Below are 26855 nucleotides of genomic sequence, written 5' to 3'. Positions count from 1 at the left end.
AATTTTGTCTTTATGTGATGTCGAAGGTTTTGACGTTGAAAAAAGCTCTAATGAAGCTGCAGCTTGAGAAGTAGAAAGCTTTAAAAATCTAGACAAGGAAAGTTGTTTTTTTGATGCATCTTTAAGGTTTTTTTCCCACTCTTCTTTTTCCTTCCTCTTTTGTGCTCCTGATTTATGTTTGTAGCTCATTGTTAACACTTTTATTTTAAACACACACTTCCTGTCAAGCGCAAATGCACGCGACTTTGATTTAAGCGACAAGCGAACTGCAGATTTCGACGGCGCGCGACGTAACATGAGAACGCTGGCAGAGATAACTGCCGGCTGCCGGATAGTGGTTTGTTTTATTTTCCGATAAACCGATTTTGGAAAAGAATAAATAAGAGAGCGACGCGAGTCAGTCAATTAGTTTGCAGTTCGATTCTATGCAAGTCACATCGTGTATTTAGCGAGCTTCTACAATACAAAATGTAAAACAAATAAGACGATATGATTCGATGTGTCTTTGTGTCTAGACTATATGTGCTGCGATCGACATCTATAAATTATAATTTATAGAGTTTAACATAAAGAGATAATTGATGAGCGATTGAGTGCAAAAAGTATTGTTGCGTCCTCGGGACGCCTCTCGCTCAGTCACTCACACACAGTCACTCTCACTCGCGCGCGAAATAAAGACACTCGCATAATAGGGAAATGAACTTTAATATGAGGAACCAATACACGAAACCAATGAAATATAACAAATAGTGCATTCGTAATGCAAAGAAGCTCCGGTCTCGGAAAACGTCCGCACGATGCGACCGCTAGACCAAAACTGTCATGTCTCCCGAAAACAGAAGAAGACTCTTAGTTGTTTAACAACAACTCCCTTGACGACGATCTCCCGGAAGCGTAAAGAGTTGATCCCGCGAAAAGTATCACCCGATACAAAGATGTAGATCCAGGGGCGTAACACGGGGGCGCAACACTGCCCCCCTTCTTCAAAATTGTCGTCCCGACAATTCTCACGGAGATTGAAGACCTAGGACTCTGACGCTGCTATCAGGGCACCAACGATACTCCGCTCTCCCTTAGCTGCTGCTACAGGTTACCGAACGAAACGCCTGGTCCCTCTCCTTTCGCGTCTACACTGTCCGGACGAATCCTGCTCTCCCTTAGCTGCTGCTACAGGTTACCGAGCTTCGCCCTCCTCCTCTCCGTACTCGAACTGTTTTTTTGAAGAAAAATTGGCCAGATTTTTCCCATAACAGTCGAGTTGATAGAAGATATCCCTGCTGTCTTCGCGGTTTCACTATACTCGCCGTCTCCCGGAAGGATAACGAAATGGTCCATGAATCTTCAGACAAAGGGGGGAAATATCTTCCGTGGACCCAACGTTCCTCGTGAACACCCTAAGTCTCTGTCCCGGCATTTGCCCTCAGTCTCGTGGGAAAACCACGGATCAAAAACCACGAGAGGGACAGTCTTCAACGTGATGAACCAAATGACCAATCTTCTGAAGATGAGACGGTCTTCTCAATTGAAAGGAGCCAGTTGCCCTCGATGAGTAATGGTCGCAGGAACTTCCTCAGAGAATTCTCTTGTAACAAAAACTCAGGCAAGCCTCTTCTTAAAAATTTCCAACTAGAAAAGAAAACATTCCTTACGCAGAATAAATTCACCAATTAAAAAAAATGCACTTACAAATATACACACAAACACAACTCTCCAATTTCTAGCAATCTTTATTTGAGTTTTGTACTATTTCTAATTAACAATCAATATTTCTATCTAAAAATGGAGCTAATCTATCTGCATGCACTACTTTCTTCCGATGTCTGGGTGTCTTCTGAATGCAGTACACCACATCGTTGAATTTCTTTACAATAGAGAAAGGTCCTTCCCAATTACTCTGTAACTTGGGAGCTCTACCTTTAATTCTTCGAGGGTTATAAAACCAGACTCTCTCTCCCTCTTGAAAAGAATCTGTCTAACTCCCTTATCGTACCAACTCTTTACCCTAGAAGATCTAATATTCATCTTGTCTCTAATTTCGGAATGGATATCACTTAACTTTCTTTTGAGAGTATTAGCGAAATTTTCTATCGAAGACGGCTCTTTTTCTTCTAATCTAGGAACATTTCCTTGCAATAGATCCACTGGAAGTCTTAGATCTCGAGCGAAATATAATTCCGCAGGAGTCATCCCAGTGGTTTCGTGCTTTGAAGATCTGTAAGCTAGAAGAAACATGGGAATCCACCGATCCCAATCTTTTTGATTTTGTGAAATATACTTCGCTAGATAATTGATTATTGTTTGATGTTGTCGTTCGACCTGACCATCAGACTGAGGATGCAACGCAGTAGTTCGCATTTTCCTAATTCCGAGAAGCTTCATTATTTCAGCGAACAGTTTCGATTCAAAATTCTTCCCTTGATCGGTATGTACTTCTAAAGGTACTCCATGTCTTGAAATAAACTCATAAATGAAGATTTCTGCCACTGTCTTTGCTCTAATATTCTTCAGGGGAAAAGCTTCTACCCATTTGGTGAAGCAATCTACGATGACAATTAAATATCTGTTTCCAGAAAAAATTATTGGAAGTGGACCTAGGATATCCATTTGAATTCTTTCAAAAGGACTTCCGACATTATAGATCTGCATAGGAGATTTTCCTTTTCCTGTGGGGCCTTTTTTAGAAATACAGACCTTGCAAGATCTGCACCAATTTTCAATGTCTTGCTTGTAAGTCGCCCAATAAAAGCGTTTTCGTACCTTTTCTAAGGTTTTGTTTACACCAAAATGACCTCCGAACGGAGAATCATGTACTTCCTCAAGGACTTGTTTAACTCGCTTTCGAGGAACAATCAATTGAAGAAAACTAGACTTCAAATTCGGAGCTTCCCACTTCTTGTAAAGGATTCCATTCTGAAGAATTAATGCATCCCAATAAGTCCAATAAATTTGAACAGAAATGTCACGAGTCACGAATTCAGAACGAGATGGTCGTGTTTCTTTCATTTTTCCCTGAATAAAAACGGCAATGTCAGGATCTTCTTCTTGATCTTTACGCCATTCTCCCAGATCTTCTGTTTGGAATATAAGTCGTGCAACCATTTTCTCGTTTTCAGACGTACTCTTTATCTCGACCTTGGCACAATATCCACACCCATAAGTCTCACATAGTCGTCTGGACAATCCATCGGCATTCTTGTGAGATTCTCCTTTCCGGTGTTGTACTTCGAAGTCGTATTCTTGGAGTTTTTCCAACCAACGAGCTAGTTGCCCTTCCAAATCTTTAAAAGACATAAGCCATTTTAAGGAAACATGATCAGTACGAATCAAAAATCTTTGACCCAAAGATAATGTCGAAAACATTTAATAGCACTGATAATTGCTAATAATTCTCGACGAGTAACACAATAATTCCGCTCAGTTTTGCTAAGAACTCGACTAAAATACGCGATAACCATTTCCTTCTCATCCTGTATCTGTGATAACACTGCACCAATTCCGAAGTTTGAAGCGTCAGTATCCAAAATAAATTGACTTTCTTCTTTAGGAAAAGATAACACTGGGGAGAAGATAACATTAATTTCAAGTTTTGAAAAGCACTATCACATTCGTCGTTCCAAAAAATTTAATTTGATTTCCTGTTAAAGCAAAAGAGGTTTAGCTATTGAAGAAAACCCTCTAACAAACTTCCTATAATACGAGCAAAATCCTAAGAAACTACGCAATTGTTTTTTAGTATGTGGTACTGGCCAATCTTTAATAGCAGTTATTTTTTCTGGGTCGGTGGTAATGCCCTGTTCGGAAATTACATGTCCAAGATATTTTACGTTTCTTTGGAAAAGCAAACATTTCTTTGGATTAATTTTAAGATTTGCTCTCCGTAATCGCAAGAATACTTCTTTAAGGTTTTGAAACAGTTCAACGAGAATCTTTTTTCTCAAATGATGATATCGTCTAAAATAACTAGACACTTTTTTCGAAATCAATCCGTTTAAAACCTTTTCCCTAATTCTCGAAACGTCGCGGGAGCGTTCCACAACCGAAGGGCCTATCGTAAATTGCAAAGTGCCCTTACCGATAGAAAAAAAGCTGTCTTTTTCGTTGTCTGAAGGCGATCTTTATCTGCCAGTAACCACTTTTTAAATCAAGCGTAAAACCAGTGTTACCTGATAACTATCCAAAATGTCGTCAATTCGAGGGAAGGGATAGGAATCTTTTACCGTGATAGTGTTAAGTTTTCCGGGAATCACACAGAATCTCAGTGTTCCGTCTTTCTTTTTGACCATACATCCGCGAAACCTCAAGGACTTTGGAGATTCTTCTATGATGCCTTCTCATTTTCAATCTCTTCCATTATTTACAACCTCATCCCTCATCTGAAAAAAGGAATCCTACGGGTACCTGTTTTATGGGGGTGAGAGAGTCTTTTACATTTATGACATGTTCAATAATATTGCAATCCAGCACCATTTACGAAATAAATCTGAAATTCCATTTATAAAATTTACAAAGGGTTTCTTTCTGTTTTTTCTGCGCAAATGAATCGAGCTCTTTTTTTCGAAAAGTTCTTTTAAAATAGACGGGAATTCCTTATTGGAAAATTCTTCTATTCTTGAACATTGAAATCTTTATCGTCAAATTGATTATTAAAAACCTTTATCAAAACGTTTTCCAAATTAATCATTTTAAGAAAATCCCATTCCCACAATCCGTTGAATCATTAAATTTCAGCAACCTAATAACGGAATTTTCAACCGAATAATTTCCGATTTCATTTTTGTTTTTACTAAAAATTCAATTAAAAATTTTTCTCCCTCGGCTATTTTTAAATTACAATCTCCTGGGGACTCTGACACTTTTCAGATCTTCTCTCCACTAATCTGCTATTTCATATGGAAAGACCTCAAGCCTGGTATCTATTTTAAAAAGACACTCCTTTTTATTTAATCTACCAAATACTAATAAGAATCTTTTCTTAGAAATCCTTCTTACACTACAATTCAATGAGATCAATACACAATCGGACGTCCGGGGCGTTTTCTGTAGAGTTTAATTTTCCCCAAAAATTCAACTACTCTGGTTTTCTATCGCCTCAGACATTGAAAAAAACGCCAATGTCCCGATCTTTCCCGCAAGACCAACATTCTTTCCCTTTGGCCGAAAATTTGTTCCGTTGGGTGATTTCAATGACTGTATAAGACATATGGTATTCTCCGGTGATTTCAACGACTGTATAGGATATAATGTTTGACATATAATACAATTATTTCCTTTTTCTCTCTTGACTTAATGGATAGTAATTATTTATTTTTTTTGAATAAATTTCGATCTGAATAAATTTCGATTAATAATACAGATCGACTATTACGATATAATATTCATTTCACTAATATTAAATGTATTATTCAATAGTATTAAACTTTAAATATATACTATTAACACACAAAACTTCTTACAAATACATTTACTTATAATTATAAAACCCAAAGATCTTATACATAGCGCAAAATAACATTATATCCATCGTACGCCCAAAGGAGCCACTACACTAAGAGAAGAATACTATTATTTTCTCTCAGTGCATGTATGAAACCCGCCTTATTACTACCTGAAAATATATATATGTACGTATCGTTTATAACGAAGTATACTAAATAATTAAATAATTATGTATGAAAGCTGCTTTACTATGTGAACTCGGCTTTACTCGCAAGGAAACATCCAGAAGATTCTAGAAGGTTCTAGAACAATAGCGTGATGCAATGCATGATGCAACGCTGAAACATGTTGCAACCTGCAAGGCCCATTGCAAGCCGCATAGCGATGAGTCACCAGCCACCTGCAAAATCGATTACCAAGAAGAAGATAAGATAAGTCGGAGCGCATAGCGATGAGTCACATACAGCTATCGCTACCGAGAATAGGATAAGGAACCAGCGATGAGTCACCTTGAACGCCGCTATCTCTACTAAGAAGCCATCTCTCCGGGACTTAACCGTCGCAATCTCTACCAGGAACAGATTATCTCCGGTACTTCCCCGGCACATCTCTCTTGCCATTGGCTAAGCCACATCGCCCGATGGGAGGAGCGAGCCCCATTTTTGGGTATATAAACCCGGCTCCCGGCACGGAACGGCAGTGATCCACCGAAAGTCGTCAAGTTCAGTACTTCCAACTGCAGTGAATTCGCCATCCATCATCCAAGAGCGATCCCGCCGCAGGCAAGAAGTCACCAACTAAGCAATTACTACGGAGCTCTGAAGACATCGAGACATAGCCGCCATTTCGGACCGAGGTACCGAGGCTCCTCAGCTCTTCAACTCAGAGGGAAGAACACAGTAGCGAAGTGTACCATAGCAAGGCACATAAGACATTGTCTAACCTTGTGAGTATTTAAGCCAGTTCACATATCCCTAAATAGTAAAGCGCGACGGACACTCATTATATTTAATCATTATATTTAATTAATTATTTAACCACTGAATTTCGAACTCAACCTTATTTCACATTACGAACTCTGAATTTCGAACTCAATCTTATTTTACATTACGAACTCTGAATTCCGAACTCAATCTTATTTCATATTACGAACTCTGAATTTGAATACAGACATAAGCCATATATTACTCTGCGTTTCCGATATTATTCCAATCTACGATTTGCATCTGCATACGTCTGCGTTACAATCGTCGATCTATTTAATATTTTATCCAATACTATTCAATATTATTTAACCGATATCGCATACTTATTCAATCTATTATAATAAATATACTTATGTATTTTATTATATCACTGCTTATTTATATATGTATGTAACCCCGTATCCTACTACCTATTAGCGAATTGAACAACGCTAATTCCTCAGTACACATTAGAATTTTATATCCTGTCAGAAGGTAAATTCGCAAATCATCTCAGAGATGCACGTTTAGTAAAGTGAACGTCGCATTAGCCTAATAAGACCAGGACCTGAGAACCCGGAATAACCGGATGTATACCTACCTTTCTATTCTTTTATGCTTTTAATACCTTGCACTTTCCAATAATTGCGAATTACTTTACCACACCGACTGACAGTGATCTTGCATATTGATATTTAAATTTATTTGACAAGTGTACTCCACCTTACCCTATTTGCTACTATTAAAACCATACCCTGTCATAAGGTAAATTCGTTACTACGATTCTGAGATGCACGTTCTGTAAAGTGAACGTCGCATTAACCTTCGGGGACCGGAATCCACGGGCAACCGTACATTTCTTCACCCTTCCCTGCTTACTCCCTCTCTGCTTTACAAACCTAACGAATTACTTTACCAAACCAAATGACAGTGGTCTTAATGATTATTAAAAATAATTAATTCACAATTTACAATTCAATCATTGATGCTTGAAGCTACACGTATTAATACTCTTAATATAGATATTAATACTTATACTTAAACCTCTAATCCTAACTCCTCTATACCCATTAGAGTTATATCCTGTCAGAAGGTAAATTCGCAAATCATCTCAGAGATGCACGTTTAGTAAAGTGAACGTAGCATTAGCCTATTAAGACCAGGACCTGAGAACCCGGAATAACCGGATGTACACCTATCTCTCTATTCTTTCATGCTTTTAATACCCAGCATTTTCCAATAATTGCGAATTACTTTACCATACCAACTGACAGTGATTTTGATATTCATTGATAAATTGTTACTTCAAAGTCTAAGATTTATTTATTCATTAAGAATTACTATTTCAAAGTTTAAGATTTAATTATTAAAGATTGAAACATCAAGTATTAATATTCTCAACGCAGATATTAATACTCCTATTCAAATCCTTCCTTTTATCCACGTTATTACAAATCCTCATTTAATACAGGTTTATTATAATAATTACTGACATAAGGTTAATTTATTAATAGGTGAAGGGCTTTCTCGCATAAGATTAACCTTTCATCTTTGTTCGCTTTCATTAACGAGTAAATCACGCTACAAACGTGAGTCATATTCAATTATTTCAAATAATAGAACAATCTATCTTTCGATTTATTCATGTAAATCTATTTAACCGTTAGATGGTCTCTCCTTTCCGACGAAGGAATCAGATCGATCGAAACGAGCAGCACCTTCACAGACTACGCGAACGTAGACCTCGAAGACCTCTAAATCTAAACGTTCAAATTTATCCAACGCGAATAATCATACAACCTCCCTCTTCAGACGCTTATTCGCCAGTTAATAATATTCCTCCATACATTGATTACTCTCACCCTCAATTTCCTGAACAGTCTCATTCAGAATCAAATACTTACTTAATCGATCCAAATCATCAATTTTTAACTGACCCTGATTATTACTTCCATGATCAAACTCAACAATTAGCATCTCCGGAATACGATCCATTTTTACAACCCAATTCTAATATTTTCAACGAGGACACCGTGGTACTCGCTCCCGACGACGTCAATAATTTCATCCCAGAAGGAGCACAGAATAATTTTAGTTCCTTTATAAACTATCTTAACCAATCTAACGACTCTAAACAGGAGCTCAATAACATTGTAATACAGTTCCAAACTCATCCTAAACCGAGTCAGGACCAGTAGATTTTGTGTCGACATAAAGGATTTATAAATGAATAAACAATTTTTATACTAGTAAAATATCTTTATTTCTTGACCCGACCCGCAGAATTCCTTCTCCATCCGACTTTCTCAATCGAATCTCAAGCTCTCGGCATCCCAGGGTATAGCCGGCCTAGCAGGTTGCCCTAAAAAAGTAGAGAGCAGCTTCTCGAACGTTTACCGAGGTAGACGCAAGAGAAGACCGACTTGTGCATAAAGTGATTTACCGTAAGGTGAATTGCCGGACGTGACACTATAAAAAAAAGGTCGGGCTATAAAACTAGGGTCGACCACCACATGCGGTGCCACTCTCGGAATTCTAACACGGAAAAACGCAAATAGTTCAATCTCTTAAAAATCTTGTGTCTCAAAAAAATAACTTCGTAAATCCGTACAACAAGGTAGTCATTTAAACAATAATCAATTGAGAACACTTTCGATTTACCAACATTACCGACGATATACCGACATACGTTCTTTTACCGACGTTATCGACAATATACCAACATACGTTCTTTTACCGACATTACCGACGATATACCGACATACGTTCTTTTACCAACGGGTTATCGACACCTTACTGGCACCTTACCAGTGTTTTACTGAACAATTACCGACGGTTTTGCCGACGACTACTAACTTCTCGATAACTGCCGGATTCACCGAAGATCTACGAGCGAATGACGCATTATCAATTCGATTACGCAACAAACGCAAATGTGCCCACTCACCCTTAGAGGTATAACTCCTCCTCCAGAAGTTAATCTCTTCGTACCGTTTGAACCCTTATTCTATTGCCAAGTTGGTGTCGGGTACATCCATTTTGAGACTAAGGCAGCTCTCTGCATTTCATGCTACTCCACCTTACCTAGAGTCTCGAAATTACTTTGGACAAGGATTCGGAAGCATACTCTAATCATAGGCGGAACACCTATCGGAATAAATTGCGGAGTCTGCAACTTCCGACTTACCCTCACGCGAATCGGTGATTTGTGCGAGCTTTGTCAGTTTACGTACGAAGATTATTTACGCAACCCCAACGACGTTTCGCATAGAGCAATCGACGAAGCTATCTTTATTACAGTAGAGTCACAGGTAGGTCCCTCGCAATAATCCGATCACCTCAGTTCCAGCGCGAATAACCTCAGATCGCGGGTATCCCCGGGGAGAATCGCATAGATTCGCGTACCCGTAATAGCGATCGTGTCTCGTGGAAAAAGCCGAGCTCTGCATTCAAATTTTCGCAGCCGCGACCCCACGAGACGTAACAGAAGAATACTGAACACTAGTTTTCACACATGAATACACTGATTTATTCGTATAGTAGTACAAAATTCGAGACTAAAACTTAGAATTAGAATTTAGATTTAGACTTAGAATTTAGAGTTAGAATATTATACTTAGAGTTAGAATTTTAGAATTAGAGTTAGGATTTAGAATTTGGACTTAGAGTTAGAATTTAGGAGTGCGACTATACTGTTCGGTGTCGCGCAGAGAACTGCCAAAATTCGGGACTGCTCTGAGGTCCTTCGTTTCGGCGGCTCGGGCCTGCGGCGGCCTGGAGAGGGGGAACTTTCCGGAGTAGGGGCTCTCACCGTGGTGGGAGATCCTTAGGCGCTACGAAGCGCCACGCTTAGTTTCTAGGCGGAGTTAAGCGTCATGGCCGGCTTGGCGCGCTTTTCAAATAGCGTTTAAGGAACTTGGAGTAAACGAAAAAATTTATACGGCCGGACGTGACACCTCCCCCCTTAAAATAAAAATGTTGGAATTTAATGTTCCAACATTTTGGACTTAGTTTTCTATGCGCTACGATTAGGTTCTTAACTTAACATTGATTATGTAAATATTTATTTAGTTCGCCGTAATCTTTCATTGGGGGAACACTCGTAGGGTGAGTTTTTGCACACACTTTGCCACTGTCTGATTCGTTAATCGAAGGGGTTTGTTGTGTGGGCAGGGTTAAGGGTGTTTCTTCTTCGTTCGTTGGAGGGGGTTTCTGGTGTAGCAGTTCTCGTCCGTTGTCCTGTTCTCCGTCCGCTGATCTACCAAGGTGTAGGAGAACGTTGGTCACCGAGGTCCAAATGGCTCCGAGTAGATGTAGACTCCATCCGTACACCGAGTGGAGTGCGTACCCATGGATCAGGGTGTCGATTATTAATTTTATCAACCGTACGGTAACGAAGATGCCAAGTACTCCGGCGCTGGCGGATCCGAAGCTTATAAATCCCTTCCATAGCCTGGCTCCGGTATTTTCCGCTATTCGGTCGAGAGATTTCTCGTCTAATAAATTTAGCAAGGAGAAACTGCCTGTAGGAATTTCCTGTCCCATTGCTCCCCTGGCGATTGTGTGGAGCATGGAGGGTTTTTCCACGGGGAACATGATATGGTCGCGAAGACGATCAAGATCTTCGTTCGTATAGATACCACTGGAAGCGAGTGAATCCGGGCTTACGTACTTCCATGAGGGTTTGGTTAGAGGCCTGATAGTAGGCGGTGCCACCGATTCCACGGGTTTCGGTGTTAGTCTATACCAGGTGTTGTGTATTTGGTATAGAGTTGGTAATAGTTCATTGCAATCCCTCGATGTTCCGGCTTTAGTAAGTATCTTCGATCTTGGTAAGAGGAAGAGTGACTTATTTTGATGAGTGACGGGGAGTTCGTTGTAGCACTCCTCGGTAGGTCGTAGGCGGCATTTGACAGGTATACATTTGATGAGGTGTATAACTTCACCTGCAGTTATGGCGGTATAACCTGGAGACTTCATTATTCGATGCGCCATTTCGTCAGGTGCTATGCTTGCTAGAGAAAGTGCATTGAGGAGGATCTGCCTTTCCAGTGCACATTTTTGCTCCATAATATCCTTGTATAGTTGGGTCAGCTGGGTTTTCAGGTGTTTCTCGACGTATATAAATTTTGAATTCACATATGTGAAGATGTCGAGGTTGTCGATTCTGACCTTGGAACGGCTTTTGAATGTCCGTTCGGGCCTCGTTTCGAGGATACACAGCTTGGGATGTTCCGTTCGCCAAAGGTTGTATCCGCATACGTTGGTCTCGGTTGTCCTTGCTAATGCGAAGGTTGTATCACGCGCCGTGACTGTATAAATCGTTGGCGCTTCCTCTTGGGGAGTGCCGGGCGACAATCGATATGCTATTCCTTCGTAGAGAACATCGTATCGTCCAAAGTGACAGTTGTCAATTGGCAGGATTGTCCAGAAGGTGGAGGCGCCGTCGGCATCAATGCATTCGCCTGTCGTTACGGGACAGCGAGTGCCGGATGGAAGTATCACTTCATTGTTATTGTATCCAACGGGCAGCTCCAATTGTCGTATCGTGATTCGTACTGAGGCTTGCACGATCACGTCGTCCCATGAACCGTATGCGTCGCTGAACTGGGTGCCGCTGCATTTTCCGTCTGTCTTAACTGATCCTGCGAGTGTCATTGCTCTTAGGTTTGTTGCATTTGGCTTAATCCCAGTAATGTGCTGGTTAACTCCTAGAGATATGGTCCCTGTTTCGTGCAATTTTCGGCATGTATCTGCCGATATTTCGTGGATATACTCCTGTCTTCCGTTCTGCACCGCTGCTATATGAGAGTGCATTCCGCAGTAAAATATAGTCCGGTCTATTTCGATTTTGCATTGGTAGGCAGGAGTATGCACGAATTCACTGAGTTGGAGTAGTTGTATATAGACTTCCTCCTTCTTAGGTTCGATGCTGTTGGTTTTACACTCTTCGATATCTAAAAGGGAGAGTGTTGTGATGTTCAGGCCCCGTCCTCCACAGTCGTATCCGATTAGTCCGCTGGATAGTGGGGCCAGGAAGGCCATGCCCAGGATAATTGCGAGAGTCCTCATCTTAGCGTGGTTGGTTGATTACTGGCCCGTCCTCCGTTGGGGCGTCCGAGATATATTTGTCTTCGGAGTGGGGGTCTTCAAGGGTGGGGGCTTGATGTGGTGAGGGCTTTAACTTGTCCATATGTACGGTTTTAGTCTTACTATTGCTTATAGCTAACTTAACGTTATTTTTACCTAGTATCTTTATTATCCTATTGGGACCTGTATATTGGTCTCCTAATTTCCCTTTGTTAGGTTCCTTAAGTAAATAAACGCTATCGTTAATCTTAAATTTACGCGTATTGATTTTCTTATCGTAGTATTTCTTACTTCTATTCTTAGCATTATTTAAGTTTTCGCGTGCGGCTGTTTGGGAATCGCGCAATTTGTTGAATAGTGTGGTTAAATATTGTGTATAGCTTTCGTTAGTCATGCTTTCGATGTCCGGGTCGCTCGAGGGGACCCGTGCGATTTTCCCGAAAATGAGTTCGTACGTTGTGTATTTTGTACCCTCATGTACGCTCGTATTATACGAAAACGATGCTAGTTTTAAAATTTGATCCCATTTACTATTTTTATCAACAAATTGCTTCAAATATTCCCAGAGTACCTGGTGTGATCGTTCTACCGATCCATTCGCTTGTGGTCTGTACGCTGTGGTCTTACATTGCTTGATTTTAAATTTTCGGGCTACTGTCCTCATGAGGCTGTTTATAAAGTGTGAGCCCTGGTCGGTGAGGATCGCTTTTGGCGCGCCGAATGTACAAATAAGGTCGTTAGTAAATGCTTCTGCTACTTGTATCGCTCCTGCTTGTCGGAGTGGGATCGCAAGGGAGTATTTGGTTAGCAGGTCCTGTATAGTTAGGATGTACGTATTGTTTTGTTTCGTGGTTGGGAGGGGACCCATTATATCCATGGAGACCTTTTCGAAGGCCGAATCGGGGGTGTCGGTTAGGATCATTGGTTGCTTGGTTTTTACGCGAACCAATTTCTTTAATTGACACGCGCGGCAGTTTTTGACGAAATTTTGGACATCAGTTTTTATACCGCTCCAAGTGTAGCGTTTTTTAATCCTATTGTAAGTTTTGGTGATGCCCTTGTGTCCTGCTACCGCGGAACAATGATTTTCGGCGAGAATTTGTTCCCTTTGGTCCTTCCCGGGGACCGTTATGTCGTTCGTACAAATAAATATTCTTATGTCGATTTCGTCTAGTATTTTAATTAAGAGGTTATATATCGTATTCCAATCTACATTGTCAACGTTGCCTTTACTGATCGAGATCGATTGCAAGCCCAATTCTCGGATAACGTCTAGTAGCGAGTGTATTGCTTCTTTTATTATTTCCTTTTCGGTAACGCCGGAAATCCTCTCCTTTACCGCGAGAGAAATTACGCGTCGGGTGCCCTCGCGACTTACCCTTGCCCTGCCCAAAGCTGCATCTCTGGTCATCGTCAAGGAGTTCGCTACTTGCAATATTTGGGCTCCCTTGTCGATCGGTGTTCCTTGTTGCGTTATGAAAATGACAAGGTTATCTTTTCGGGTCGCGAAATTGTCCGGGATATTTATCACGCGGGGCCTCACGGCGGCCCGTGGAATGAAAGGACTGTTTACGTTTATGAATAACTCCTCGCTACTGGAACTGGAGTTGCTATCGGTTTTGTTTTCCGAGTCGCTGTCCTCGCTGGAACTAGGGGGCGAGTTTGTTTCCTCTGATTTCGAATTATCGGGGGTCGGTGAGGGACGCTGTTCGCCGCAATCCAGCTTGTTTGTGATTCGTGGAGTTTTTGCGCCTCGCTTCTTCTTGGCGGGGAATAGGGATTCATTGGAGTCGGACAATCTTTGTATTTGTGAGAGAGGGAGGACTCGTTCGACTTCGGGCATAGGGTCTGGGGTAGGATTTCGCGAGAGGGCGTCTGCATTGGCGTTTATTTTTCCTGCTTTGTATAATACCTCATACTCGTATTCTAATAGTTTTAGACGCCATCGGACAAGACGGGAAGATGGGTCTTTTACTGAATGTAGCCACACCAAAGGTTTGTGATCCGTGACCAATTTAAACTTCTTACCGTATATGTAAGGCCTGAAGAAATTTACGCTGTAAACTATTGCTAATAGTTCCTTTTCTATAGTCGAATAGTTTCGCTCGGCCTTATTTAGTAACCTGGAGGTGTAGGCTATAGGGAGGTCTTTTCCAATCGGCCCTTGGCTCAGGACACCGCCTATTGCATATCCGGATGCGTCGGTAGTTATAACGAAAGGTTTCGTAAAATCCGGATACTGTAGTATCGGTTCTTTGCACAATGCATCGCGGAGGTGCGTAAAGGCTGTCTCCTGTTCCTTATGCCAAACAAAGGTCTCATCCTTTTTCAGCAGATCGGTAAGCGGGCACGCTATCTTCGAAAAGTTAGGTATGAACCTCCGGTAGTATCCCGCTAGCCCGAGAAATTGCTTGATATTCTTCGGGTCTTTAGGGCGAGGGAAACTCTGAACCGCGGTTATCTTTTTAGGATCGGGTTTCACTCCAGTTTCGCTTATGACATGTCCCAGGTACGTGACTTCTTTACGGAGGAACTCGCACTTGTCGGGCTGGAGTCGCAGTCCTGCCTTCCTAAGTCGTTCCGCCAATTTGTGGAACTTTATTTCGTGCTCTCGCAGTGAGCTCGAATATAATACGATATCATCAAGGTACACAAATAGTTCGGCGCCTTGAAGTCCGGTGAGTACCTGGTCCATGAGTCTTTGGAATGTCGCGGGGGCGTTTTTGAGCCCAAACGGCATTCTCTTAAATTCGTAATGCCCGTACGGTGTGGAAAACGCCGTTTTATGGGCGTGTGCTTTATCCATTTTGATTTGATGGAAACCCGATGCTAAATCGAATACGCTAAAGTACTTCGCGCTTCCTAGTTGATCGAGGATTTCCACTATGTTCGGTAGGGGGTACGCGTCCCCGATCGTGTTTTCATTCAGCGCCCGATAATCTATTACCATGCGCCAGCGTTTGTTACCTTTCGAGTCCGGTTTCTTTGGCACGATCCACAAGGGGGAGTTGTACGGTGAAGTGGATGGTTGAATGACATCGTTCTCGATGAGTTCTTGTACTTGTTTATTAATTTCCTCCTTGTGCATCGGCGGAAATCGGTATTGTTTCGTGTGGACCGCTAATTCGTCGGTTGTCGGGATTGTGTGTGTAGTGACGTCTGTGGAGTGTAATTTATCGGTGGGGAGACGGAACAAATCGTTGTAGACGTTTATGAGGTTATGTACGTGTTTAGTCTCCTCCGCATTTAAGTGTTCAAGCCGCAGCAGTGTTTTTATTTCTTCGGGACGAGATTGTGTTACGTCCGGCAATTCACCTTGCGGTAAATCACCTTATGCACAAGTCGGTCTTCTCTTGCGTCTACCTCGGTAAACGTTCGAGAAGCTGCTCTCTACTTTTTTAGGGCAACCTGCTAGGCCGGCTATACCCTGGGATGCCGAGAGCTTGAGATTCGATTGAGAAAGTCGGATGGAGAAGGAATTCTGCGGGTCGGGTCGAGAAATAAAGATATTTTACAAGTATAAAAATTGTTTATTCATTTATAAATCCTTTATGTCGATGCAAAATCTACTGGTCCTGACTCGGTTCAGGATGAGCTTGGAGCTGTATTATAATGTTATTAGACTCCTGTTCAGAGTCGTTAGATTGATTAAGATAGCTTATAAAGGAGCTAAAATTATGCTGCGCTTCTTCTGGGACGAAATTATCGATGTCGTCGGGAGGGAGTACCACGGTGTCCTCGTCGAAAATATTAGAATTGGGTTGTAAAAATGGATCGTATTCCGGAGATGCTAATTGTTGAGTTTGCTCATGGACGTAATAATCAGGGTCAGTTAAAATTTGGTGATTTGGATCGATTAAGTAAGTATTTGATTCTGAATGAGACTGTTCAGGAAATTGAGGGTGAGAATAGTCAATGTATGGGGGAATATTATTAATAGGCGAATAAGCGTCTGAAGAGGGAGGTTGTATGATTATTCGCGTTGGATAAATTTGAACGTTTAGATTTAGAGGTCTTCGAGGTCTACGTTCGCGTAGTCTGTGAAGGTGCTGCTCGTTTCGATCGATCTGATTCCTTCGTCGGAAAGGAGAGACCATCTAACGGTTAAATAAATTTACATGAATAAATCGAAAGATAGATTGTTCTATTATTTGAAATAATTGAATATGACTCACGTTTGTAGCGTGATTTACTCGTTAATGAAAGCGAACAAAATGAAAGGTTAATCTTATGCGAGAAAGCCCTTCACCTATTAATAAATTAACCTTATGTCAGTAATTATTATAATAAACCTGTATTAAATGAGAATTGGTAATAATGTGGATAAAAGGAAGGATTTGAATAGGAGTATTAATATCTGCGTTGAGAATATTAATACTTGATGTTTCAATCTTTAATAATTAAATCTTAAACTTTGAAATAGTAATTCTTAATGAATAAATAAATCTTAGACTTTGAAGTAACAATTTATCAATGAATATCAAAATCACTGTCAGTTGGTATGGTAAAGTAATTCGCAATTATTGGAAAATGCTGGGTATTAAAAGCATGAAAGAATAGAGAGATAGGTGTACATCCGGTTATTCCGGGTTCTCAGGTCCTGGTCTTAATAGGCTAATGCTACGTTCACTTTACTAAACGTGCATCTCTGAGATGATTTGCGAATTTACCTTCTGACAGGATATAACTCTAATGGGTATAGAGGAGTTAGGAATAGAGGTTTGAATATAAGTATTAATATCTATATTAAGAGTATTAATACGTGTAGCTTCAAGCATCAATAATTGAATTGTAAATTATGAATTAATTATTTTTAATAATCATTAAGACCACTGTCATTTGGTTTGGTAAAGTAATTCGTTAGGTTTGTAAAGCAGAGAGAGAGTAAGCAGGGAAGGGTGAAGAAATGTACGGTTGCCCGTGGATTCCGGTCCGGTCCCCGAAGGTTAATGCGACGTTCACTTTACAGAACGTGCATCTCAGAATCGTAGTAACGAATTTACCTTATGACAGGGTATGGTTTTAATAGTAGCAAATAGGGTAAGGTGGAGTACACTTGTCAAATAAATTTAAATATCAATATGCAAGATCACTGTCAGTCGGTGTGGTAAAGTAATTCGCAATTATTGGAAAGTGCAAGGTGTTAAAAGCATAAAAGAATAGAGAGGTAGGTATACATCCGGTTATTCCGGGTTCTCAGGTCCTGGTCTTATTAGGCTAATGCGACGTTCACTTTACTGAACGTGCACCTCTGAGATGATTTGCGAATTTACCTTCTGACAGGATATAATATTCTAATGTGTACTGAGGAATTAGCGTTATTCACTTCGCTAATAGGTAGTAGGATACGGGATTACATACATATATAACTAAGCAGTGATATANTAAAATACATAAGTATATTTATTATAATAGATTGAATAAGTATGCTATGCGATATCGGTTAAATAATATTGAATAGTATTGGATAAAATATTAAATAGATCGACGATTGTAACGCAGACGTATGCAGATGCAAATCGTAGATTGGAATAATATCGGAAACGCAGAGTAATATATGGCTTATGTTTGTATTCAAATTCAGAGTTCGTAATGTGAAATAAGATTGAGTTCGAAATTCAGTGGTTAAATAATTAAATTCAGAGTTCGTAATGTGAAATAAGATTGAGTTCGAAATTCAGTGGTTAAATAATTAAATTCAGAGTTCGTAATGTGAAATAAGATTGAGTTCGAAATTCAGTGGTTAAATAATTAATTAAATATAGTGATTAAATATAATGAGTGTCCGTCGCGCTTTACTATTTAGGGATATGTGAACTGGCTTAAATACTCACAAGGTTAGACAATGTCTTATGTGCCTTGCTATGGTACACTTCGCTACTGTGTTCTTCCCTCTGAGTTGAAGAGCTGAGGAGCCGCCTCGGTACCTCGGTCCGAAATGGCGGCTATGTCTCGATGTCTTCAGAGCCCCGTAGTATTTGCTTAGTTGGTGACTTCTTGCCTGCGGCGGGATCGCTCTTGGATGATGGATGGCGAATTCACTGCAGTTGGAAGTACTGAACTTGACGACTTTCGGTGGATCACTCTTGAGTGATTGGTGGCGGATTCACTGCCGTTCCGTGCCGGGAGCCGGGTTTATATACCCAAAAATGGGGCTCGCTCCTCCCATCGGGCGATGCGGCTTAGCCAATGGCAAGAGAGATGTGCCGGGGAAGTACCGGAGATAATCTGTTCCTGGTAGAGATTGCGACGGTTAAGTCCCGGAGAGATGGCTTCTTAGTAGAGATAGCGGCGTTCCTAGGTGACTCATCGCCGGTCGCTCCGACTTTCCTTATCCTATTCTCGGTAGCGATAGCTGTATGCCTTTGTTGGCTATGCGCTCCGACTTATCTTATCTTCTTCTTGGTAATCGATCGATTTTGCAGGTGGCTGGTGACTCATCGCTATGCGGCTTGCAATGGGCCTTGCAGGTTGCAACGTGTTTCAGCGTTGCATCATGCATTGCATCACGCTATTGTTCTAGAACCTTCTAGAATCTTCTGGATGTTTCCTTGCGAGTAAAGCCGAGTTCACATAGTAAAGCGGCTTTCATACATAATTATTTAATTACTTAGTATACTTCTTTATAAGCGGTATATATATATAAATATTTCAGGTATAAGAATTTTGTGTGTTAATATATATATATATATATAGTGTACATATTTAAAATTTAATACTATTGAATAATATATATATTTAATATTAGTAAAATGAATATTATGTCTTATACTGTCGTTGAAATCGCCGGAGAATACCGTATGTCTTATGCAGTCATTGAGATCGCCAGAGAATATATATAGTGTCGTCAAAGTATACGATTGATATATATATATATATATACGTTCTTAACCTTATTTTAGGTTTTCTCTTCTCACAAATAATCAATGAGGATTTTAAATATTCATAGTCGAACTATGGTATCCTTATTTAGTACTTTCGAACGTGTGACGGCTACAATGTTACTACGCATTACGTGTACGATTTTTAAGTCTCTTGAATTATGAATAGTTATAATATAGGCACGCTTATTCTTATTTCAGGTTTATGTTTCCTAACGAATGATCGAGAGTAGAGAGTCTTTATTAATTATGCCTTTTATGCTATCAATATTATTAAATTTAAAAGTGAATTATTACTCTGTCGTCATTTGTGAGAAGACATGTTTTAACCTACGAGTAATTATATGTGTGATTAAATATTCGTTATTACCGGTCTTTCATGCAGGTTAGAGATTGTCATGACTAATAGATTAAAGAATAAAGTTTTGAAAAAGTTTGAAGTTTTGAAATTGTCTGGACGTTACAATTGTGTGTTTTGTCGGATCAACGCTGCGACGTGTTGAGGTTTTATGTCGTTATGTTTTATGTTTTATGAGATTGGTCCCCAGATGCCCTAGGGTTAAGGGACCGCCCTCAGTGTTTATGTGACCCGTGCGTTGGAATTTTAGGTTAAGGAGGGTGCTTTTATGACCCTTGAGATAGGATGAAGGATCCTCGAGGTTCTGTGGACAAGATTTGGAAATTTTCTCGATCTCTTGTAATCTTACCCTAGGTAAGTACAATTCGTGGTCCTTGTCGCTTATGTTAACGGCTTTCATATATACTGTGCCGTTACGATTAGTGACGATGGCATCTCCTAAGTAGATGTCTTCGTTCACATGAATTCGCGGAATATATCCTATGCTGACCTCGAGATTGCTGACTTGGAGCGAGACGGTGGCCCGCGATCTAGCCGGGATTTTTACCGTCTGAGCATCGTTAAAAGGGATTTGCGTTTGCTGCCACACGATGCAGCGCTTGGAATAATCTATCTTAGACGCGTCGCGTAAGAATTCGAATCCTAGGATTCCGCCTTGGGAAATTCGTCTGGGACTAAGTGGAGGTCGATCCTGTGACCGAGGTATTTTATACTTGTCGCTCCGAGCGTTTCGATTTTATCGCTTGTAATTCCGCTAAGGAAAATAATTATGCTTTTATCGATAACGCAATCGGGGCTTAGTTGGCCTTGTTTAACCAAGTTGGGTGCCGCGCCAGTATCTATCATGAAATTCGTGTTGCGTGCTAAACCGTCCGCGGCAATGGAAACGGTGGGCGCGTGCGAAAAATCGTTCGGAGTTAGCATGGCGATTCTGGTTTCTCCAGGGCTTGCTCCGCGTTTATTAGTCGTATTGGACGATCTGTTTCCCGAGACGTTCCCGCTCGAGCCTCGCCCCTGGGCCTCGAGGGGTGAGGGGAGTTTCCCTGACGTGAGTTATTGTATTGTCTTTTCCGGCACTCCTCTATTTCGTGTCCCGGATTTTTACAGTACCTACAGTATTTGTTGTTACTGGTTCGTTCGTGTCTATTGTTCTCGGTCGGGACCCCCTCGGTTGGCGTCTTCCGTTCTGTAAGTGTTTGTCGGTCTCTGTGACTGTGTACTATTATAGGCTTTTGGAAACGGCGCGTTACTGTGCCGTGTTTGTTCGACGCGCGGCGAGTACTCGGCTCGAGTCCATCTGTTGTTAGGAGATCGTTCCGTGTTTATTTTTATGGGCGTCGAGTGGGCTAAAGGCCTTTCATTCGGATATACGTTACGTTCGTATGAACGGCGCGAAGTTTCGAATCTTTCATTGTCTAGTTCCGATCTTTTTTTTTTTTGCCCGCGAGAATTTTGTACGTCGTGGGAAAAGCTGAAACGGGTTTTTTTCGCGATTGTGTTCTTGTCTCAATTGATCTATATGCGCGTGGCAGCTCCTCGCCGAAGATTAGAAAGAATAATGATCGTGCTGTTAATAGGGTAGATTTCGTTTTCACTGATCAGCCGGTTTCTCTCTTTTCCTCTTTTACTTTTTTTAGGCCCTCCTCCATTTTTTTCTTTTTCTTTTTTTTTCCTCCTTTCCTTTTTTCTTTCTTTTTTCTTTTTCCTTTCTTTTCCTTCTTCTTTGCTCGGCGTTCCGGTCCGTTATAGAAGTGTTTATTCGCAAGGTCTACTTACGGCGGCTAATGAATATCAAGGATATGCTCGTTGGTTTATGGTCAAATTTGTCAGCTCCCACGAACTGGTCGATGGATTTCGCGGATCCGATTCTGCTCCATGAGGAGTCGCGCAAGTTGAGTTTATCAGTTCGCACTTTTCGTCTTCTACGGCGTTTTTTTCATATAGCTCGCTCGCGTAATCTTAGTAAGAAGTAGGCGGGTCTAGGTTTCGCTCGGACTGATGGGTGGGAATATTGCTTTAGCGGCGTCTTACATGCTGTATAAAATTTATGAGTGAGGGGGATTAGTTCGACCGTCGAATGAGCGGGATAGTCTCATAGTGTTCTTCCCTGAAAGACACCTTGGACTATCATAATTGGTACAGGTGTATTTTTTGCTTGCATTGGAACGAATATTCTAAATTCCTTTTAAAAAAATATAATAATTTATTACCACAGTAGTTTTCTATTATGCGTTCAAACATTAACGATAGCCGACGTTTTACAAAAGAATTTATTGCATTTATGGAACTCCCAAAGCTATCCTTACCGATCAAGTCCCAAATTTTTCTATCAACTTTAATACGCATCCTAACTAAAAAAATTCAATATTAACATTTTAAACCACTGCTTACCATCCTAAATTTAAATGGATCTATAGAACAGTCACATCAGTATTAGTAAAATACTTAAGACACAATCAAATAAAGAAGATAATTGGGACGAATACTTTAAAACTCGCCTGTTCTCTTATAATACAAGCGTCCACGAAGGAACAAAATTCCGCCTCGAACAAATTCGGACGACTAGCCAATTGCCATCCCTATAACCTATCGAGAACCTCTAAAACCTACTTACAGAAACATAAACACTTTATTCAACAAATTATATATATCCGCGAAGAAGCGCGACAAAATCTATTAGACCCAAAAGAAAGAAGCAAATACTATTACGATCAACGTGTAAATCTCGACAGTTTAAAATGGAGACTATGTTTTTTACTAAAGGGAAGAAGAAAGGGAAAATTTCAGCACATTACGTAGGACCCTACAAAATAATGAGATCCTACCTTCCAACAACGCCAAAACCCAAATCGACCATAAACCGCGGGATTGTCCATATCGATAATTTAAAAATTAGCACTATAAAACCCCAGGTTGAAAAACAGTTTCTAATTTTGGGTTTCAGATGTGTTTGGCATCGCCCAAACCCGTCCACCAGGACAAACTACCAAGCTCCCCACTACATCAGATATTCGCCTTCGCAAGCTGGCGTAAAGGTATAAAGGATATCGTAACGTAGTCACTAATTCTGGCACGTGCACGAATTGTTATTTAAATCTGATCTAGCCCACGTTTTCCCTTTTTCAAAAACGGGGATACTCACGCCGTTTTGATGGATTAGGTTATCCTGAACCCAGTGTTCTGTTGTTCCGAGGGTCCTAACAAATTTTCCAAAATAATACGAAGTTGTATAAATTTTCACTAATTTTAAAGAGCATAATCAAGAATTACCCTTTAATCCACCTCTAGTTGTTTAAAATTTAAGAAAAAAGTCTTCCAACAATCCATGCGATCACAACGCAACAAGCTCCTAACACCGTACTACGAACACCCTAATATTGTTGAAACTCAAACTTGTTTTCAGAGATTTCCTTTAATACAGAAAATTTACTATTTTTTCCTAATTACATAGAGCTAGATGCTATAAAAGCACAGTTTTGTCACGTCCGGCCGTATAAATTTTTTCGTTTACTCCAAGTTCCTTAAATGCTATTTGAAAAGCGCGCCAAGCCGGCCATGACGCTTAACTCCGCCTAGAAACTAAGCGTGGCGCTTCGTAGCGCCTAAGGATCTCCCACCACGGTGAGAGCCCCCTACTCCGGAGAGTTCCCCCTCTCCAGGCCGCCGCAGGCCCGAGCCGCCGAAACGAAGGACCTCAGAGCAGTCCCGAATTTTGGCAGTTCTCTGCGCGACACCGAACAGTATAGTCGCACTCCTAAATTCTAACTCTAAGTCCAAATTCTAAATCCTAACTCTAATTCTAAAATTCTAACTCTAAGTATACTATTCTAACTCTAAATTCTAAGTCTAAATCTAAATTCTAATTCTAAGTTTAGTCTCGAATTTTGTACTACTATACGAATAAATCAGTGTATTCATGTGTGAAAACTAGTGTTCAGTATTCTTCAAACTTCCACTCCCGTGATAAAATACGATTAGCGTTTTTAAATTTGTCATACGGCGTTTGAATTCAGAATAATTCAAACTGTGTTTGGAGCGGACCACCGCCTCATCACAGTCAGAATTAACATTCTCAGCATTAGCCAAAATAAGGAATTGATAGTGAGGTCCGCCGCATATCAACCCTCCTTATTTGAGTAATCATTCAGAGGATGCATCAAATTCAATATGCCTAAGACGCGACGCGCAGGACGGAAGAATCAATTACGAAAACTAAACCGACTTTATCGCGAATCAGCGACCGAGGAATATTCTCAACTCCTCGGAGTGGAATATCAGGCCGATCCTGAATACGAGAACATTTTTCAACATTAAAAATAATAACAACGACGAACTCCTACAGTGGAAGTGCCATACCAATAACGTTCCAACCACGACGCCTGCCGCCGCCAAACATCCCAGTGAAACGACCCTCGCCGCACGCCACTACCTCCAAGTACGAGCCGACACGATCAAGAAAGTGCTACTAAAGGTAAGTGAAATTCACGTTAACCTAAGGAATCGCGCGTGTTAGCAAATTCAGAGACGCTTCTACCACGTGGAAGAGAACATTCTAGAAAAATCTCCGACGCATTTTTCCTCTTTTCCATCGTCACTGCGGAAGCTATATAAAAAAAGGTCGGGCTATAAAACTAGGGTCGACCACCACATGCGGTGCCCACTCTCGGAATTCTAACACGGAAAAACGCAATAGTTCAATCTCTTAAAAATCTTGTGTCTCAAAAAAAAATACTTCGTAAATCCGTACAACAAGGGTAGTCAATTTAAACAATTATCAATTGAGAACACTTTCGATTTACCAACATTACCGACGATATACCGACATACGTTCTTTTACCGACGTTATCAACAATATACCAACATACGTTCTTTTACCGACGTTATCAACAATATATCAACATACGTTCTTTTACCGACATTACCGACGATTATACCGACATACGTTCTTTTACCAACGGGTTATCGACACCTTACTGGCACCCTTACCAGTGTTTTACTGAACAATTACCGACGGTTTTGCCGACGACTACTAACTTCTCGATAACTGCCGGGTTCACCGAAGATCTACGAGCGAATGACGCATTATCAATTCGATTACGCAACAAACACAAATGTGGCCCCACTCACCCTTAGAGGTATAACTCCTCCTCAGAAGTTAATCTCTTCGTACCGTTTGAACCCTTATTCTATTGCCAAGTTGGTGTCGGGTACATCCATTTTGAGACTAAGGCAGCTCTCTGCATTTCATGCTACTCCACCTTACCTAGAGTCTCGAAATTACTTTGGACAAGGATTCGGAAGCATACTCTAATCATAGGCGGAACACCTATCGGAATAAATTGCGGCCGTCTGCAACTTCCGACTTACCCTCACGCGAATCGGTGATTTGTGCGAGCTTTTGTCAGTTTACGTACGAAGATTACTTACGCAACCCCAACGACGTTTCGCATAGAGCAATCGACGAAGCTATCTTTATTACAGTAGAGTCACAGGTAGGTCCCTCGCAATAATCCGATCACCTCAGTTCCAGCGCGAATAACCTCAGATCGCGGGTATCCCCGGGGAGAATCGCATAGATTCGCGTACCCGTAATAGCGATCGGTCTCGTGGAAAAAGCCGAGCTCTGCATTCAAATTTTCGCAGCCGCTGACCCCCACGAGACGTAACAAAATTTTGGTGACAGCGGTGGGATACGAGTTAATATTTGCGATGGAAACACGAGGGAAATCGGGTACGAAAAAGCTCACTGAAGTAGAAATAGACGAACTTCGCGCTCAATTACATGCCAAGGAAGCACGGTTACGCGAACAATCCGAGGATGCTTCAACAGCAGAAAGAAACGTCGAACGCGAAAAACGGGCTTCGGAAGAAGACCTCGAAATCATCCGCAGTAACCTCGTGAGTAAGAAACGGAGGAGATGGAAAAACGTTTTGAACTCCATCACAATGGTAGCACCGAAAAACCCGACTTAAGCGATCATATGCTCCAAGAAATCGAACGATTACGCCAGGAGATAAACTCCATGCGCGGGAACAATACGATACCTACGCAATATATTCCCAGCACCGCGGGACGCTTTCTCGACGAACAGGCGTCTCCCGCATTTCCAACCGGAACCAATTTATGATAGTCCAAGGGTGTCTTTCAGGGAAGCACTTGAGACTATCCCGCCATTCGACGGTCGAAATATCCCCCTCTCTCAATTTATACGAGCATGTAGACGCGCTAAAGAAATATTCCCACCATCGTCCGAGCGAAACCTAACCCGCCTACTTCTTACTAAGTTACGCGGAGGCGAGCTGTATGCGCCCGTAGAAGACGAAGAGTGGCGAAACGATAACTCAACTTGCCGACCTCCTGAATGGAGCCTTCGGATCCCCGAAAACCATCGACCAGTATCGTGGGGAGCTGAGCACAATTTACCTTAAACCAAACGAGCATATCCTTGATTTTCATAGCCGCCGTAAAAGGACTTGCGATCTTCTATAACGGACGCGGAACGCCGAGCGCAAGGAATGCTATCCGTCGGATCAGTAAACGAAATCGACGCCTTAACAGCACGATCTTTCTGCGAGGGCTTGCAACACTCGCCTATAGGATACAATTGAGACACAGAACACTATCGCGACCCGTTCTAGCTTTTTCACACGTCAACAATTCTCGCCGAAAAGCTCGGAACTAGACAATGAAAGACTTCGAAACTCCGCGCCGTTCATACGAACGTAACGTATATCCGAATGAAAGGCCTTTAGCCACTCGACGCCCAAAAATAAACACGGAACGATCTCCCTAACAACAGATGGACTCGAGCCGAGTACTCGCCGCGCGTCGAACAAACACGGCACAGTAACGCGCCGTTTCCAAAGCCTATAATAGTACACAGTCACAGAGACCACAAACACTTACGAACGGAAGACGCCAACCGAGGGGCGGTCCCGAGAACAATAGACACGAACGAACCAGTAACAACAAATACTGGATGTACTGTAAAAACACGGGACACGAAATAGAGGAGTGCCGGAAAAGACAATACAATAACTCACGTCAGGGAAACCTCCCCTCACCCCTCGAGGCAAGGGACGAGGCTCGAGCGGGAACGTCTCGGAAATAGATCGTCCAATACG

The 26855-nt window shown here is 41.3% G+C and overlaps 1 protein-coding gene across 1 annotated transcript; it reads right to left on the bottom strand.

The window, feature by feature from the left end:
* Nucleotides 1–10249: 10249 nt before the first annotated feature.
* LOC146720881 (uncharacterized) lies at nt 10250–12487 on the bottom strand. Its single transcript, XM_085487670.1, has one exon. The coding sequence runs from the start codon at nt 12471–12473 to the stop codon at nt 10443–10445; it is 2031 nt and encodes a 676-aa protein (XP_085343796.1). The 5' UTR covers nt 12474–12487; the 3' UTR covers nt 10250–10442.
* Nucleotides 12488–26855: the final 14368 nt, after the last annotated feature.

Source organism: Nylanderia fulva, unplaced genomic scaffold (assembly GCF_048542155.1).
Source record: "Nylanderia fulva isolate GAGA-0341 unplaced genomic scaffold, ASM4854215v1 Scaffold593, whole genome shotgun sequence".
Classification (NCBI taxonomy): Eukaryota; Metazoa; Arthropoda; class Insecta; order Hymenoptera; family Formicidae; genus Nylanderia; species Nylanderia fulva.
The sequence above is the reverse complement of the archived record's forward strand: the minus strand, read 5'-3'. Positions and strand labels throughout refer to the sequence as shown.

Excerpts from the sequence above, each read along its gene's own strand:
- LOC146720881 (XM_085487670.1), bottom strand. The coding sequence starts at position 12,473 with ATGAGGACTCTCGCAATTATCCTGGGCATGGCCTTCCTGGCCCCACTA.